Here is an 18,470-nt window from a genome sequence, read left to right on the forward strand (position 1 = left end):
CTAAGACCTAAGTTGCAGGGTCTAAGTGTCCCACCCGTGTGGCGGCAGCCCTGTAGTTCGATTTCCCAGCGTGGGGTAGCCACCGCTAGACCTCCGGGGGGGAGGGCGGGAAGACTGCAGCACGGGTGGGCAGAGCTGAGTGCTTTATGTCGGAATCGACCAATGGGATGGCGGCACCTGGTTGCCAGGGCTACGGCGGGGCCTGGACCAAGTGGGCGGGGCAGGGGCGGGGCTATATAAGTGAGCGGCGGGTGGAAGGCGGGGCGTGGGGTCGGTGTCTGCTGGGCGGGCGGGGCGCAGGCCGCGGGGCCGGAGCCCGGGGGAGCGAGAGAGCGGAGGCGCGGAGGACCGATTCACTCGCTGGGGAGACCTATGGGCCGAAGCCGTGTAAATGCGTTTTAAGGCGAGTGCGGGGAGTGGCCTGGGGAGCCTCGGGGAGCGGACGCCCTCCGCTCTGGTGCTGACCTGCCCCGTGACCCCTTCTGCCTCCTCTCAGCAGGGGCCTCGGCTCCGCAACTGCCACTCCTCCTCGGAGTGTTGCACAAGTTTCGAGGTCACCGGCGACCCTCCCTAGCAGCGCGCCTGGCTCTGGCCCCCGCGAAGGAGGACGGAGCTTGGTAAGGGGCCCTGGGGGATGGGGTGGACTTCGGCCCTACACTTGGGAGGAGTCACTCGGACAGAAAGAACCTCGGCCCTCTGTTCTCTCCCAGGAGCTTGAGGCCCCCACCCACCACGTGGTGCCCCCAGGTACCCTTAGAATTCTGGCATGTCAGGATTAGTCCAGCGCCCATTTACAAGTGGGGAAACTGAGGCTCCGAGAAGGATCAGAGCGTACCCAAGGTCTAGCAGTAGAGAGTGGACTCAAACATAAGCTCTTGTCCTCAGGCTGAGACTCCCTGGGGTGGCCACCTGATACCTTCTAGGTGGACGTGGTCAGGATTGGGGTGCCCTGGAAACTTTCCCACCCAAGCTTCTCGGATTTCCTGTTCCCCCTCTCACTCTTTCACTCTTTCCTGAAATCCAGAATTTCAGAACTGGAAAGGCTCTTCAAAACAATTCATCCATTTTACAGATGGGGCAACTGACTCAGAGGCAGTGACATTTGGGCATACGGTGCCTTGTCTCAGTCTGAAATCCAGGATTCTTGACTTTCTCCACCCTTGCCTAGTGAATCCCAGGCTTATGCTGGGGGCGGGTTGTGAAGGGGTTGGGATCCCTGGCCTGGGGGGGCGGGGCAGCGGAGCCGGCCCCCCAGCGGTTCCCTCCATCTCCCCCTCTCACACTGTGTTGCATACTTTTTAAGGCGGCAGCTGCAGCAACGCTCCATCCAACCCGTCAGCTCCTCTTGCCAAGGCATGGCTGACTACCTGAGTGAATCGGACTTTGTGATGGTGGAGGAGGGCTTCAGTACCCAAGACCTGCTGGAGGAACTCACTCTGGGGGCCTCACAGGCCACCACGGTGAGGGACTGGGAATGGGGGTGGGTCCCCGGTCCCCTATACAGATCAGCTGCCTCCCCGTCCCCTATACATATCAGCTGCCTCCTCTTGAAGGGTCCCTGGGGCCCTGATCTTATCCTTTCACTTATTTGGTACCCAATCCTTGCTATTTGCAAGAGAACATCTCAATTTATCCCCAATTCCTGGTCCTTGCCCCCAAACCTGCCCCTCCTATGTTGCCTTTCTACCCAGCCCTCCAAGGTCAGAAGCCGGGGATTCTTTTCCAGCTGCCCCCTCTCCCTCACTGCCCACATCTAGGCATTGCCAAGCTCTGTGAATTCTGCCTCCTTAAATAACCCTCCAGTGTGGTTATGTGGAACCTCACTTACTAGTTCAGTCTTCATCTCTCTGAAGGCCCCCCAGTCTCCTCCCTGTCTCATGCCACCCCCTATGATACTATGAAAACTATACTATGATACTATGAAAAATGTATCATAGTTCTGTTTAAAATCAGAATTCTTTGGCAATTCCCCACTGCCTACAGGATCAAGTCAGAATTTCCCTGCCTCCATAGCCCCATTCCCAGCTTTCCCCAAAGTATATATTATGCTCCATCAGAGCTGAATGACTATTCACATTTCCCAATGATGCCATGCGCCCTATTACCATGCCTTTGCCCAGGCTGTTTCTTCTGCCTGCAGCATCCTTCTCCCGGCCTTTCCCCTCTTTACCCCTTTCTAGTTATTGCTTGCTTCTCATCAGTGCTGCCTTTTCCTGCTCACTGCAGGCAGATTTTGTATTTTCTTTCTCCATGTCCCCGCACTGCACCTTGTAGAAACTTCCATCTAGCATCTACTGAGTGGACTTGTAAGTACTTAAGGGCTTCCTTTTCTTCCAGACCCAAGCTCCTTCAGAGCAACAGTTCTGTTTGTTCATCTCTGTCCCTTAGCACAATGTTTGGCACCAAGTGGGCATCAGTAAAAAAGTGTTGCATGAAAGGGAAACTAAGTCCCAGGGAAGGGACTTTGGAAGGGTCCCTTCCATATTTAAGTAATGTGGTCTCACCCACAGCCTCATACATGTTTGGCCTTTAGCACATCTGCAGTGAACACTTGTCCATAGGCATAGGTTGCAGTGTCAGTGGGACTAGCCTAAGGCTTCATCAAGCACCTGTGTTTGGAAGGCAGTGAGCTGTAGGTCATAGCTTCTGCCTTTAGGGAGTTTAACCCTTTTCTGAAATGGACAGATGCATATACAGTTCTGATACCTTGGAAGCACATCCAAAATGCTGTGGAAGCATTTAAAAGCAGAGTTGCGTTGTTGGTTTGGGGAAGGTGACATTTGAACTGAAACTTTAAGGATTTTGCCAGACATGGGAGGGGGAAGGGTATTCTGCAGAGGGCATGGTGGGAGCAAAGGTTCGAAGGTGGAAAAATGATCCAGCCTACAGCTGGAGTTTTAGCTGCATTGAGGGGAGGGGCTGGGGCTAGATCACAGAGCCTTGAATGCCAGGCTGAGGAGTTTGCCTTCTGTCCTGTAGGCTTGGGGAGTCCCAGAAAACTTTACAGCAGGGTAGCTCTGTGGCCAGTACTGAACCTGGGACAGGTACTTGGAAGGATCATGGATGGCATGCAGGGGTAGGAGCTGGATGGGGTTTCACATTCATCTACTTCTTGTTGTTCAGGACAAGGCCTCTGCCTTCTTCGTGGCTGACCTGGGTGCCATAGTGAGAAAGCACTTCTACTTTCTGAAGTGCCTGCCACGAGTCCGGCCCTTTTACGTTGTCAAGTGCAACAGCAGCCCAGGTGTGCTGAAGGTCCTGGCCCAGCTGGGGCTGGGCTTCAGCTGTGCCAACAAGGTGAGCCCCAACCCCAAGGTGCACTGACCCTCCATGCCCACTGAACACAGGCTAGTGCAGGCGGGCTCCAGGGAGCAGGAGGTACCTGCAGTTGGCCCTTGCCCTCTGGGAAGACCGCCCACTCAGGAGGGGTCTCAAGGGATAAGGGAGGGAGAAATGAGCATGGAATCTGTCAGCCTTGAAGTTCCAAATTAGAATCTTCTGTGTCCTGGTAGAAGGCTCATCTTTTTAATGGAGATTTGCAAATTTGTTTGGCACAAAGCTAAACATGGTGTTCTTCTAATTAAAACAAAACCAAACCATCTCCATACTGTTGATTTATTTTCTTTTTCCTTTTATAATAACAATGTGTGACGCTATATTTTCTTTTTTTTTTTCGAGATGGAGTTTCGCTCTTGTTACCCAGGCTGGAGTGCAATGGCACAATCTCAGCTCACTGCAACCTTCACCTCCTGGGTTCAAGCAATTCTCCTGCCTCAGCCTCCTGAGTAGCTGGGACTAAGGGTGTGCACCATTATGCCCAGCTAATTTTTGTATTTTTAGTAGAGACGGGTTTTCACCTTGTTGACCAGGATGGTCTCGATCTCTTGACCTTGTGATCCACCCACCTCGGCCTCCCAAAGTGCTGGGATTATAGGCATGAGCCACCGTGCCCGGCCATGACGGTATATTTTCTTAACTAGTCCTTGTATTTTTGTTGTTGTCACCAATTATGTCTTTCTGAATTGATTTCTGCTGTTGTCTTCATTCCCTCCTGCTCTCTTTAGATTTCTTTCTTTTGAGGCGGAGTCTTGCCTTGTTGCCTAGGCTGGAGTATAGGGACCTGATCTTGGCTCACTGCAACCTCCGCCTCCTGGGTTCAAGCAATTGTTCTGCCCTCAGCTTCCCAAGCAGCTGGGATTACAGACGCACACCACCACACCCAGCTAATTTTTTGTGTGTTTTTAGTAGAGACGGGGTTTTACCATGTTGGCCAGCTGGTCTCGAACTCCTGACCTCAAGTGATCTGCCCACCTCAGCTTCCCAAAGTGCTGGGATTATAGGCATGAGGTGACACACATGGCCATTTTAGATGAACTTTGCTTATGTACTGTCATTCAGTATCCACTGAACCCCTACAATGTGGTAGTGACTGTGCTGGGCAGAACTGTCTTTGAGTTGAATGCTTAGTTTATCTATTTCCACTCTGTCTTTGCTAGAGAAAAGCCTTTAAGCTATAACATTTCAACTAAGTAGAGCTTTGAAACAATCTCATTTATTGATTCAGCAAATACTAACTGGGTATCTCCTCTGAGGCCAAGTGCTATTCTAGATGGGGATTTGGCAGTGAACAAAATAAAACAACCAAAGCCCTTCCCTCATGGAGCTTGTTTACAAAAAAATAAACAGATGAAATAATGAAAATATTTAGTGTTTTTGATGGAAAGTGCTGTGGAGAAAAAGCAGGAAAGGAAAGCAAGGAATGCTGGGAGAGAAGCTTGCACTTTTAGATGGTTTGGCCAGGGAATGCCTCACTGAGACTTGAATACAGACCCAAAAGAGCCAAGGGATCAAGCCAGGTGGATAACCAGGGGAAGGGCATTTCAGGCAGGAGCAGCAAGTGCAAAGGCCCTGAGGTGGGAGCAAGTCTGGTGGGTACTGGTTTATGGTATTGTTGTTAGCACCATTTTCTTGGTAGTTAATAATGGTTGTGTCATATGGCTGGATGTTGTGAGGAGAGTTCTAGAACGTACTCCTGGAGTCCTGGGCAGGATAACAGTGTAGGAGCAACTCCAGGTTGGGGAGAAGTGTGCACCCAGCTGGGATGGTCAGAATGAGCAGGTTAACCAGAATGAGATGAGTAGTAGGGACTGAATGTTAATGCCTTTTATGGTAGACGAGGTGCTTCCCCTTGTCTTTGGGTTAGTTTGTGCTTTGCACACCTCGTTTCATACACATCTTTTATGAAGCCCTGTGAGGTACATAGGGGAAGAGATGGCTGTTCTACAGTTGAGGACACTGTGGGGTTGGCTGCCTAAAGTTTTCTGCTTCAGAAACCCCAGGGGGAGGCACTTGCTTCTCTGGCAGGAAGGGCAGAGTTGTGGGGTGTTAAGGCTTAGAGAGACCTTGATGACAGCGGGAATTGGAGAAGCATCTGCCCTTATGCTGAGTACAGCTGTTATGCCAGGCACTTTGCCAAGTGTTTTCTATACATGATCTCATTTTATTCTTGCAACAGCCTGGTGAGGTAATTATTTTTTTACGGAGATTCTGACCATACCCTGCTGAGGACATATTTAATGTATAAGGAGGTTCCATACCAGAGTGGTGGTAGCTTGAGTCCTGCTGAGTCGCCTCGGACTCAGGATAGCGGAGCTGGGATTCAGCTAGTGATGGATGCCCACAGCCAACTGCAGGGGCTAGGGGATGCCTAAGCCCCCTCCCTGCAATGGGATCATGCAGACCCTTTCATATGCTTCTGGAGGTAGCTCCTGGGACTTACAGCTTTTCTTGGAAGAGCAAGGCTGCCCTCTTCTGGTCAGCCATAGGGGGTGGCCTTGCTTAACAGCGTTGTGCCCTAGTGGACACTGACCGAGGGCTTGGGGTGAACTAAGGCTGGATGTGCAGACAGGCATCCTTTGGACAGGCGCCAGGGCCATGGCTTGCTCAGGGACTCTGGTCCACACAGCCACCTGCCAAAGGATCATTGTGTCATCTCTCCTGCCCCTGTCCTTGCCCTCTCTTGCTGTCTCCCTCAGCATCTTCCCATCTGAAGGACACCACATCCTCCTCCAGCCCAATCCCTTTCTCCCTTTGCGTGACCAAACTCAACAGAGTTGTCTGCACTCGTCTGTCCACCCCCATTTTTTCTTTTCCTCATCCTTAAGCCATTGCTTCCCAGCCTCCACTGTCACTATGCCAAAGGATTTTCTCTTACTAACGTCTGCAGTGATCTGCAGGATCCAGTGAGTACTTTAAACATGAACTGTGCACTAATAATACATAGCAAATAACAGGTTGATTCATTGACCCAAAAAGAAAGAAGGCCATCAGCTTTATGTCTCCACAGATAATCACTAGGATGGTTTTGGTGGACATATTAAAATATGTAAATGATCTACAAAATATATATCAAATATTTTGTGATTTTGTAACAATATATAAAAGGTGTTCTTGTGGCATGTGGTATGTACTATTCTACAATCGCTTTAAACTCAGTGGGTCTTTTTTTTTTTTTTTGAGGTGGAGTCTTGCTCTGTTGCCCAGCCTGGAGTGCAGTGGCACAATCTCAGCTCACTGCAACCTCCACCTCCCGGGTTCAAGGGATTCTCCCACCTCAGCCTCCTAAGTAGCTGGGATTACAGGCACATACCACCATGCCCAGCCTATTTTTGTATTTTTAGTAGAAAGGGGTTTCATCATGTTGACCAGGCTGGTCTTGAACTCCTGACCTTAAGTGATTCACCCACCTTGGCCTCCCAAAGTACTGTGATTACATGCATGAGCCACTGCATCTGGCCTAGCCTCAGTGGCTTTTGAAGAGCTGTCCATGTTGATGCATTTAGACCTGGTCTTGGGGGACACTCTTTAGTCCTTTTGGACCTCTCAACAGCATTCAACACAGCAATGCATTCTTAAAAAAAAAAAAAAAAGACTCAACAGTAACATATGGTCCTACTTTCAAAGGCTTCAGAAATGTGTAAGATGAAAGAACACTGCTTGACTCCACCTCATCAGGCACTTCTGACAGACAGCTGAGACAGTTCCTTCTCATCCAGACACAAGCTATTAGACAAGATTTGCATTTATAGGAATAGCATTCTAATCTGTGTGTTGTTCTCCATCCTCTGGAAACATTTTCCATCCTCACTTCTGCAGGTCCTGGGAGCCATCTCTTCCTGTCTTCTGCTGCTCTCTGAATGGTAGCATTCTTCTAAATTCTTAGGCCTCCCTGTCTTGTAAATCCTCCTTCTTCTCAGGGAATTTCATCTCTTCCCTGGCTTTAAATACCATCAATATGCCACCTCTTCCCACATTTTAATCTCCAGCTCAGACCTATGTATCCAGTTGACTTGATACAAGGAGATGCCTGGAACCCAGCATGTTCAAAGGGACTCCTGATGTGCCCCTTCGCCCTTATGAAGGGCCCCCTCGGTCTGCTGGGTGTGGGAGTTCCCTCTGATGTCCTCCCACTCATCCCCATGTGCAATCTATCACCCAGTTTGCCAGCCTCGCCTCTAGAACACATCTCCCTGCTTTTCCGGAGCTGGCTCTGTCATCTCACCCACTGATTATCACAGTCTATAGCCACTATAGCCACTGACTAGCACAATCTATTCCCCCAGAATCCCCTTGGGCCGTCCCTCAGGTAGCCAGAGTGATAGGCGTGTAGACCTTGTATTTAATATGCAAATCTGACCATGTCTTTCCCTTCCTAACCCTTCAGGCTCTTCCCATCTCATGCAGGGTAAAACAGGTTTCCTTGGCGGCTCTGCCCACCTCCCTCTGACCTCATCGTCCCCACTGCTCTAACTTACTCTGCTCGAGCCACTCTAGCATTCTCTGTTCCTTGATCAGGCTAAAGTGCTCAGTACTGCTTGCCTCAGAACCTCTGCACAGGCCACTTCCTCTACTGGGAACAGTCTTAGATTCTTTTCTTCCCTCTTGGCCTATCTGAGGCCTCCTGCAGGGCTCGGTTTAAATATCTGACCCTGAGGCTGTCCTTTGCCCTTCACACCCAGGTCTCTGGGAGCTGTACCTTTTCTTCCCAGCTCTTAACTGCTTGTAATTCCATTGTTATTCAGTGTTCATCTGGGACTGCCTGCCGGTCTTCCCCATCGACCTGAAAGCTCCATGGTCTCAGAGACCCTATGTGCTTTTTTTTACCACTTGTTTTGTTAACACCTATCATGGAGCCTGGCCACTCAGTAGATGCTCAAAACATACCTGTCAGTGCGGCATTGAGGTTGCATTCCCTGTTACAGCAGTGAGGTTGAGTTGGTGTGCTAAGGTCTGATGGTTAGAATCCCATCTGTGCCACTTAGAAGCTGTGTGACTTTGGACAAATCACGTAAGCCTCTCTGAACCTCTGTTCCCTACTTTATAAGATTCTTAGTAAGGTTAAACGAGAATATATATAAAATACTTCATGCAATGACTGGCATAGGATATGCCTTCAGTGAATGACAACACTTATTTAAATATATATAATTAGCCTGAGTGCCTTGGCTCACACCTGTAATCCCAGCATTTTGGGAGGCCAAGGCAGGAGGACTGCTTGAGCCCAGGAGTTCAAAATAAGCCTGGACAACATAGTGAGACCCATCTCCATTTAGAAAAGATTGTGTGTGTGTGTGTGTGTGTGTATTTAAAATTAAAAAAATATTTATAACTGAAGCTCAATCATAGGTACCCAAAATGCTAACACTGATTCTTCCTCTCACTTCATGCATGTGCTGAGGCAGGGAACAAAAACACAGGTCTGCATCCACTCTGATTCAGGGTGGGCCACATCTGTCCCTGGGGAGCCAGCTGTGGTAGCAGCAAGCCCAGCTTGACCTTTGTGTCCCGCTCTGCTACTGGTTGACTGTGTCACCACAGACAGGTGGACCTCACTGAACTCAATTTTGTCCTCCATAAAATGTAGCCAGTAAATATTTCATAGCATAGTCATTGGGATGATATGAAATAATGCTTATAAATACCCAGTGCTGAAAAGTTGCTAAATTAAAATTAGACTCATTACAAACTCAGGATGGCTAAAAATGGCTCTTATATCTCTCACCATGTTTCAAAACTGGCTTCTCTTGTTTATTCGGGGAGAGTCAGACTTGAGTTCCAAAGTTTGTTCTGCCACCTACTTGCTGTGTAGCCCTTCTGAGCATCAGAGCATCAGTTTCCTTTTCTGTAGACTGGAGTTAACACCCATCGGAATGGGTTATTTGCAAGGACTGAATAAACAGGTGAATCCAAAGTAGGGGTTGGCAAACTACGGATGGAGGGCCAAATCCAGCCCGCTAGCTGATTTTATGAAGTTTTATTGGCTCACAGTCACATTCATTCAATTTAGTGTTGGCTGTGGCTGTTCTGGTGCTACAAAGGCAGTTGAGAAGTTGTGATAGAGCTGGGTGTGGTGGCATACACCTATAATCCCAGCACTTTGGGAGGCTGAGGCATGTGGATCACCTGAGATCAGGAGTTCGAGACCAGCGTGACGAATATGGTGAAATCCTGTCTCTACTAAAATTGCAAAAATTAGCTGGGCATGGTGGCACGTGCCTATAATCCCAGCTACTTGGGAGGCTGAGGCAGGAGAATAGCTTGAACCCAGGAGGCAGAGGTTGCAGTAAGCCAAGATTGTGCCATTGCACTCCAGCCTGGGCAACAAGAGCGAAACTCCGTCTCAAAAAAAAAAAAAAGAGAGAGAGAGAAAAATTGCGACAGAGACTGTGTGGTTCATAAAGCCTAAAATATTTACTCTGGTTCTTTATAGAAAAAGTTTGCTAACACCTGATGTAAAACATATAATTCAGGGCCTGCTTGTGGCAGGTGCTGAATGAACACAGTTGCTGTCATAATGATCATAATCATCATCATCATCATCATTTGTTCATATTATTAACGCAGCAATCAGGTACCCCATGTTCTGTAAATGGGATGAGGAGGAGGCCCCAAGAGGAGCAGGACTGAGCCCGTACATCCTGCACACTCAGCATAGGGCCACACACAGTGTAGGCCTTTGGAGTTGGGTGATCTCTGTCCAAAAGACCCTTGGTCTGGTGGACTTTCTAATATACCAGCAATATTATTGTTATTTATTAAGTTAACAAATAAAAATTGCATATAGAGTCCAGGTGTGGTGGCTCATGCCTGTAAGGAGGCCAAGGTGGGGAGATTACCTGAGGTCAGGAGTTCAGCCTGGCCAATATGGTGAAACCCCATCTCTACTAAAAATGCAAAAATTAGCTGGGCATAGTGGCGGGTACCTGTAATCCCAGCCACTTGGGAGGCCGAGGTAGAATAATTGCTTGAACCCAGGAGACAGAAGTTGCATTGAGAGATCATGCCATGGCACTCCAGCCTGGGTGACAGAGCGAGACTCTGTCTCAAAAAAAAAAGTTGTATATATTTATGGCATACAACATGATGTTTTGATATATGTATATGTTGTGGAATGGTTAACAAGCTAATTAGGCATTAACTCACATACTTACCTTTTTTTTTTGTGGTAAGAACACCTAAGGTCTATTCTCTTAGCAATTTCCGAATATACCATATATTGTTATTAACTATAGTTATCATGATGTCCATTAGATTTCTTGAACTTAATTCTCCTGACTAAAACTTTGTATCCTTTGACCAACTTCTTCCCACTGCCCCCTCACCACCAACCCTAGTCCTTGGCAACCACCATTCTATGCTGCTTCTCTGAGTTTGACTTTTTTGTTTTTGTTTTTGAGACAGAGTCTCGCTCTGTCACCAGGCTGGCATGCAGTGGCGTGATCTTGGCTCACCGCAACCTCTGCCTCCCGGGGTCATGTGATTCTCCTGCCTCAGCCTGCCAAGTAGGTGGGACTACAGGCATGCGCCACCATACACAGCTAATTTTTGTAGTTTTAGTAGAGGTGGGGTTTCACCATGTTGGCCAGGATGGTCTTGATCTCATGACCTCATAATCCACCCACCTTGGCCCCCCAAAGTGCTGGGATTACAGGTGTGAGCCACCACGTCTGGCCCTGAGTTTGACTTTCTTAGATTCCACATTTGCTAAGAAAGACCATGCATGTTTGTCTTTTTGTGCCTGGCTTGTTTCATTTAACATGATGTCCTTCAGGTTCATCCCTGTTGTTGCGAATGATGGGATTTCCTGCTTTTTTGAGGCTAATATTTCGCTGTGTATGTGGCTCACACAGTATTCCATTGTGTATGTGGCCCACATTATCTTTATCTGTTTGTCTGCTGATGGACACTTAGGTTGCTTGCATACCTTGGCGATTGTGGATAATGCTGCAGTGAACATGTGAGTGCAGCTGTCTCCTCTACACATTGATTTCCTTTCCTTTGGATGTATACCCAGTATTGGATTGCTGGATCATATGATAGTTGGTAGTTGTATTTTTTTGAGACGGAGTCTGGCTCTGTCGCCCAGGCTGGAGTACAGTGGCATGATCTCGGCTCGCTCCAGCCCCCACCTTCTGGGTTCAAGCAATTCTCCTGCCTCAGCCTCCTGAGTAGCTGGAACTACAGGTGCGCAACACCGTGCCCAGCTAATTTTTGTATTTTTAGTAGAGACGGGGTTTTGCCATGTTTCCCTGGCTGGTCTCAAACTCCTGGTCTCAAGTGATCTGCCTGCCTCAGCCTCCCAAAGTGTTGGGATTACAGGCGTGAGCCACTGTGCCCTGTCCTATTTTTAGTTTTTTGAGGAACCTTCATACTGTTTTCCAAGTAATATTTAAACATTTAAATTTGCCAGAAAAATGTGTCAGAAGCCTGTTGTCAGGGGTACCATGAGTCCATATAATGCCTTTATGTAAATTAGAAAAACATACCTTTTCCTTAGGACACTTAATTGTTATTATAAATATGCTGATTTTCTTAGAATGAGGTGCTTTACTGCCAGGAAGTTGTAATAAATATACAAATCTACTCCATTCATTCCGAATGGGAACCCCCCCAGCCCCCAGGATTGTGCAGTGCACCACCTGCATGGCTGTACATGGCAGCCCTGTTTATCAAAGAATGGTGAAACCATGTAGTCCTGATTTCTATGTATCTGTTGTGTTAGAGCAAGGCCCACCTGTTAGGGGCCTCCTTATGCATCGCCATGACTTTTCCCTCATCTGTGCTTCTTGGGCTCCGTGGGCCAGCAGGCCCTGGGGCCTCCTTACCACCACCTTTGGGTCCCCACAGGCAGAGATGGAGTTGGTCCAGCATATTGGAATCCCTGCCAGTAAGATCATCTATGCCAACCCCTGTAAGCAAATTGCACAGATCAAGTATGCTGCCAAGCGTGGGATCCAGCTGCTGAGCTTTGACAATGAGATGGAGCTGGCAAAGGTGGTAAAGAGCCACCCCAGTGCCAAGTAAGCTGAGAGCCACTCATGGGGAGGCTGGGCTGCGGAGGGAGGGCCAGGGTGGGGTGAAGGAGTAGAGCTGGGGCAGGTCACCTTGTCCTGGACCCAGCCACAGTCACGCAGGAATTGGGCCAGGTACTCCTGGACTGGACCCAGAATGCTAGTATCTAGCTAAAACAAAAGCAGAAATAACTGGTTAAAGTCCCAGGCAGAGTGAGACCCATGGTATTATGGAGGCCAAAGTCACAGGCTTGAGAGAGCTGAGGGGGTAGTCAGGAAAGCTTCGTGAAAGAAGTGGCATTTGAAGTGGGCCTTGAGGAAAGAAAAGAATTTGGAGAGGGCATAAAGAGTGAACTGCATAAGCAAATGCAGTGAGATTGCAAACAGCATGGGGTGTTCAAGGGTAAGCAGAAACTTGGTGTGGATGCAGTATGCTCTGTGTGGAGGGTGAAGGAGATACTGGTTAGGGGCAGGAACCTGATGCAAATGGACTTTGGAAGGGGTCTGGGTGGATGCTTTGCTCTGGCTGTGCCTTTTACACCATTACTGGATAGCCTTGGACTTCTCAGGAGGGACTTTGGGGTGAGGGGCCGGGCCAGGTGATGGGCCACTCTAGTCCACCCAAAGCAGCTTCCATCATGATATTAATGGGTTCCCCTTAAGGCTTTGTTTAAAAATGATTCCTCTCATACATGACAAGTTTGAAAGCTCTGACTGATTTGGAGGAACTGGAGCTGCCCCAGGAAAGGTTGGTGAGGTCTGGACCAGGGCAGGGGCTGCAGGGATGAATCCTGGGACATTTAGGGAATGGAATAGACAGGACTTTCAGGTTGATTGGCTGTGTAGGGAGGGGGAGGGGTCAGGGAACCTGTGGGGGTCGGTGGCTCTGAGCCATGTAGTTCACAGCCCTTGATTGAGAGATGTGGCTGGGGTGGGGCAACAGGGTTTGTCCAGCAGAGGGGCACTGCATGTCTCATCAGGATGGTTCTGTGCATTGCTAACGATGACTCCCACTCCTTGAACCGCCTGAGCCTGAAGTTTGGAGTGCCCCTGAAATCCTGCAGACACCTGCTTGAAAGTGCCAAGAAGAGCCATGTGGAGGTGGTGGGTGTGAGGTGAGCACTGGGAAAACCCCTACTGTCCCCACCCACGCCAGGCTCCTGGCTCTTTCCCAGGAATTTAATTTTATATGAGACCTTCCCCAGGGCCTCCCAGCAGGGCCTGTCCCTGGGCCTGGAATTCTGCCATTTGAGAATTTCATCTGTTTTAAAAGGAAGTTTGGAATGGCCCCTTCCCCAGCCCCAGGGTCCCCAGAAGGTCTCATCCCAGGAAGTTCCATCCAGAGACCTGGCTTTGAGGGTGTTTTACTAGCCTGTACCACAAAGGTCGTGCAGCCACACTCTTGAGAGGCCTCTTTTCTTTTCTTTTTGAGACAGGGTCTCAGGCCAGGCATGGTGGCTCATGCCTGTAATCCCAGCACTTTGGGAAGCTGAAGCAGGTGGATCATGAGGTCAGGAGTTCAAGACTAGCCTGGCCAACATGGTGAAACCCCATCTTTACTAAAAATACAAAAAAAAAGTTAGCTGGGCATAGTAGTGCGTGCCTGTAATCCCAGCTACTCAGGAGGCTGCGGCAGGAGAATTGCTTCAACAGGAACCAAGGAGGAGGAGGGTGCATTGAGCTGAGATCATGCCACTGCACTCCAGCCTGGGTTACAGAGGGAGACTCTATCTCAAAAAAAAAAAGAGAGAGAGAGAGAGGGTCTTACTCTGTCACCTTGGCTGGAGTGCAGTGGCATGATCATGGTTTTCTGCAGCCTTGACCTCCCAGACTCAAGCAATTCTTTCTCCTGCCTCAGCCTTCCAAAGTATCTGTGACCACAGTGTGTGTCACCACATCTGATTAATTTTTATTTATTGTAGAGATAGGGTCATGGATGGGTGTGGTGGCTCACGCCTGTAATTCCAGCACTTTGGGAGACTGAGGCAGGTAGATCACCTGAGGTCAGGAGTTTGAGACCAGCCTGGTCAACATGATGAAACCCCGTCTCTACAAAAATACACACACAAAAAAAAATTAGCTGGGCATGATGGTGGGTGCCTATAATCCCAGCTACTCAGGAGGCTGAGGTGAGAGAATTGCTTGAATCTGGGAGGCAAAGGTTGCAGTGAGCTGAGATCGTGCCATTGCACTCCACCCTGGGCGACAGAGTGAAACTCCATCTAAAAAAAAAAAGAGAGAGATGGGATCTCACTCTGTTGCCCAGGCTGGTCTCAAACTCCTGGGCTCAAGCAATCCTCTTGCCTTAGCCTCCCAAAAGGCTGGGATTACATGCATGAGCCACTGCACCCAGCTGTGTGACTCTTTTCTTACAGGGATATGGAAGGAGTAACAACGATCTACCGAATGAACAATGAACTACCTAATATAGGGCTTCGTTTATTCTGTACTTAGGATGTGCCAGGTGCTGTGCTAAGTGCTTCACGAGTATTATCTCACAGCCTTGTGTGGTGTGGGTCTTGTGTCCGTATTATAGGTGGGGAAATTAAAACAAAGCTGAGTAAGCTGCCACGGCCACCCTGCTGACTGGGAGCACAGCCAGATCTGGTTGACTTAGGGGCCCTGGCTCTCATCCCAGAAGGAGGGATGGGAGAGCACCAAGTGCCAGGAGACCTTGGATCGAGCCTCCTGTTCAGTCCTCCCTTGCCATATGCCCTTGGCAACCCATTTAACATTTCAGGCCCTCAGTCACCACATCTGCAAAATGGGCAAAGTGTCTCATGTGCCTGCCCAACTTCATTCTTGGCTGGGGCTCAGGTGGTGGCACTTGGAGCCCTGCATGTCAGCTGAGGCTCTTCCTCCCTTCCCAGTTTTCACGTTGGCAGTGGCTGTCCTGATCCTCAGGCCTACGCTCAGTCCATCGCAGATGCCCGGCTCATGTTTGAAATGGGCACCGAGCTGGGTCACAGGATGCACGTCCTGGACCTTGGTGGCGGCTTCCCTGGCACAGAAGGGGCCAAAGTGAGATTTGAAGAGGTAACCCTGGAGCTGGTATTGTCATGCTGGGTTCTATTTGTGGGGGATAGGGAGGGGTGAGATGATCAGAGGAAGACCACTGTGCATGGGTCCTATGCACCACATGCAATGCTTGGTGCTTACCTAGGCGATCTCACTGCTTATTAACTCTGTGCTACAGCTGAGCATGCCGAGGCTCAGAGAGGTTATGTCACTTTCTGAGCCCAAAGCAAAAACCCAGTTCTGCCTGCCATGCACTTCCCCAGCCAGTTTGAGGCATAACCAGGACACATTTACATAAGTCATAAGGCTCTTTAAGGGGCTGGATAGGCCTATTCACACTCAGATGGGCTGATGAGAAATTGGGTGAGAAGGCAGGGAAAGGAAAACCAACATTTGGTCCACTCCCTGGCTCTTCTCCTCCGTTCCCTTTCACTGTGAGGTGAAGTCAAGAAAAATGTGTCCTAGCAGTTCCCACTCCAACCACTAGAGGACGACTCTTCCTGGAAGGCACCTCCTTTGGGAATACCGACATCTAGGAATTGACCCTGCAGAAATAATTTGCCTCAAAGATGGCTGTTTTAGCTTTGTTCATAACAGAAGTCCAGTGGACTTCCCTGGTCCATCTAATACTCAAGAGTGGTTAAAGTATGGTACATTCTTTTGATGAAAACATTTACTCAATGTGGGGAGGTCATTCACAGTCTATTAAGTAAAACAGGTTATAAAAACATACAGAGACCTATCATGCTTATAATAAAAAATGGCATTTGTATAAAAAATAGTTAAAGACCCTACTGCAAAAAGTTAACAATAATTAGATTCATCTAGGTGATAGAATTAGAAGTGACTTTTATCTTCTTTTTCCTTTTCAGTATTTTCTCAATTTTCTGTAATCAAGAGTATAACAATTGACCCTTGAACAACACAGAGCTTAGGGGCACCGACACCCTACACATTTAAAAATCTGCATGTAACTTTTGATTCTCCCAAAGCCTAGCTACTAATAGGCTACTGTTGACAGGAAGCCTTATTAATAACCAACAGTTGATTAACAGATATTTTGTGTGTGACATTGTTATATACTGTATTCTTTTCTTTTTCTGTATTTTTTTTTTTTTAAGATGGAGTCTCACTCTGTCACCCAGGCTGGAATGCAATGGCATGATCTTGGCTCACTGCAACCTCTGCATCCCGAGTTTCAAGTGATTCTCCTGCCTCAGCCTCCTGAGTAGCTGGGATTACAGGCGCCCACCACCACGCTCAGCTAATTTTTGTATTTTTAGACAGAGTTTCATCAGGTTGGCCAGGCTGGTCTCAAACTCCCGACCTCAGGTGATCCATCTGCCTCAGCTCTCCAAAGTGTTGTGATTATAGGTGTGAGCCGCTGCACCCGGCCAACTGTATTCTTACAATAAAGTAAGCTAGAGGAAATACAATCTCTTTTTTTTTTTTTTTTTTTTTGAGACAGGGTCTCTTTCTCTATCACCCAGGCAGGAGTGCAGTGGCACGATCTTGGCTCACTGCAACCTCCGCCCTCTGGGTTCAAGTGATTCTTCGTGTCTCAGCCTCCCAAGTAGCTGGGAGTACAGGCACATGCCACCGTGCCCAGCTATTTTTTGTAATTTTAGTAGAGAGCGGGTTTCACCATCTTGGCCAGGCTGGTGACCTCAAGTGATCTGCCCACCTCAGCCTCCCAAAGTTCTGGGATTATAGGCGTGAGCCACTATGCCCAGCCAGAAATAAAATGCGATTAAGAAAATCATAAGGAAGGGAAAATGTATTTACTATTCATTAAGTGGAAGTGGATCATCATAAACGTCTTTATCCTCATTGCCTTCAAGTTGAGTAAGCTGAGGAAGAGAAGGAAGTAGAGGGCTTGGTCTTGCTGTCTCAGGGGTGGCAGAGGCAGAAGAAAATTCATGTATAAGTGGACCCACACAGTTCAAACCTCTGTTTGTCAGGGGTCAACTGTATTTAACAAACAGGTTATTCATGAAAGAAAGATCCATATCAGGGCTTCTGGAATCTGAGTACCAAGTGTGATATGAAGAGTACCCCTTCCCATTGTGGGGCCATGGAGGGGGTGATTTACAGAAGCATGAGGCTCTCTACCCAGCTCTGTCCCCCTCCTACCTTCTTGGCCAGCTGTCCACAGTTACCAGCTGGGGCCTTAGCAGCTGCCAAATCCTTCTTCCGGAAATCAAAGCAGCTTTCAAGAAATAGACTTGGAGCTGTAACAAGTCTTCAGCATAAAGCCTACATTTCAAACACATAATTGTCTCTCCGTTCTCCTCCTACCAGATTGCTTCTGTGATCAACTCTGCCCTGGACCTGTACTTCCCAGAGGGCTGTGGTGTGGACATCCTTGCTGAGCTGGGGCGCTACTATGTAACCTCGGCCTTCGCTGTGGCAGTCAGCATCACTGCCAAGAAGGAGGTTCTTCTGGATCAGCCTGGCAGGGAGGGTAGGTGCCAGGAGGGCAGTGGAGCCCTGTTCTCCCCTGAAGGTGGGGATGGTGGTTGGCTGAACAGGATCTGGTTTTAGATCCAGTGGCAGAGGATGGGGGATCTGGAGAATGGGTTCTTGCTTTAGGGAAACTTACAATCACTCCACCTCAAGACATTTATTTAGCATCTTTTTTCCTAGGCATGTTCGTATTTTGTGAAGATTGAGAGCAAAACAAACTTAGAGAGAATAGATACTCTATGGACCCCATTTTACAGATAAGGAAACTGAGAGCCAGAGAGAATACAAGTGAATTGCTTAATAGCTAGTAAGAGCCTGCATTTGACCCCATGTCTGTCTCCTCTCCAAAGTACAGGCTCCTACTCACCTTACTGCTTCTCATAATGTAATGAAAATAATTAATGACAGGTTATATTTGTTTGAGTCCACTTTAGAGATGACAGCATAGGCAGGGGGAGGCTGAGTAATTAGCCCAAGGTCACATGGCTGATAAGGGACAGTGCTGGGATTGAAGTTCAGGTTAGGCTGACTAAGAGCGTCTGGGCCCCCCACATCATCAACATCAGTGCTCTTCCCTGCCCTTCCAGATAAGTCTGGGACAGCCGCCTGTGGGTAACAGCTGTCAGGGACTCTCAT

At 48.5% G+C, this 18,470-nt stretch overlaps 1 protein-coding gene across 24 annotated transcripts in view; it reads left to right on the plus strand.

The window, feature by feature from the left end:
• The first annotated feature begins 263 nt into the window (after window positions 1–263).
• The window catches only part of AZIN2 (antizyme inhibitor 2), an 82,175-nt gene continuing 63,968 nt past the window's right edge, over window positions 264–18,470 (plus strand). For 11 of the 24 annotated variants that reach the window (XR_013519462.1, XM_035306664.3, XM_035306665.3 and 8 more), the window contains exons 1-8: window positions 264–403; window positions 497–617; window positions 1,304–1,460; window positions 3,124–3,297; window positions 12,187–12,359; window positions 13,331–13,465; window positions 15,221–15,386; window positions 17,670–17,832. Coding sequence is in view for 23 of the 24 variants with exons in the window: in XM_035306664.3 (XP_035162555.2) it covers window positions 1,356–1,460; window positions 3,124–3,297; window positions 12,187–12,359; window positions 13,331–13,465; window positions 15,221–15,386; window positions 17,670–17,832 (916 nt within the window). In the remaining variant the exon portion in view is untranslated. 24 annotated transcript variants of the gene reach the window in all.

This window comes from Callithrix jacchus, chromosome 7 (assembly GCF_049354715.1).
Source record: "Callithrix jacchus isolate 240 chromosome 7, calJac240_pri, whole genome shotgun sequence".
Lineage (NCBI taxonomy): Eukaryota > Metazoa > Chordata > Mammalia > Primates > Cebidae > Callithrix > Callithrix jacchus.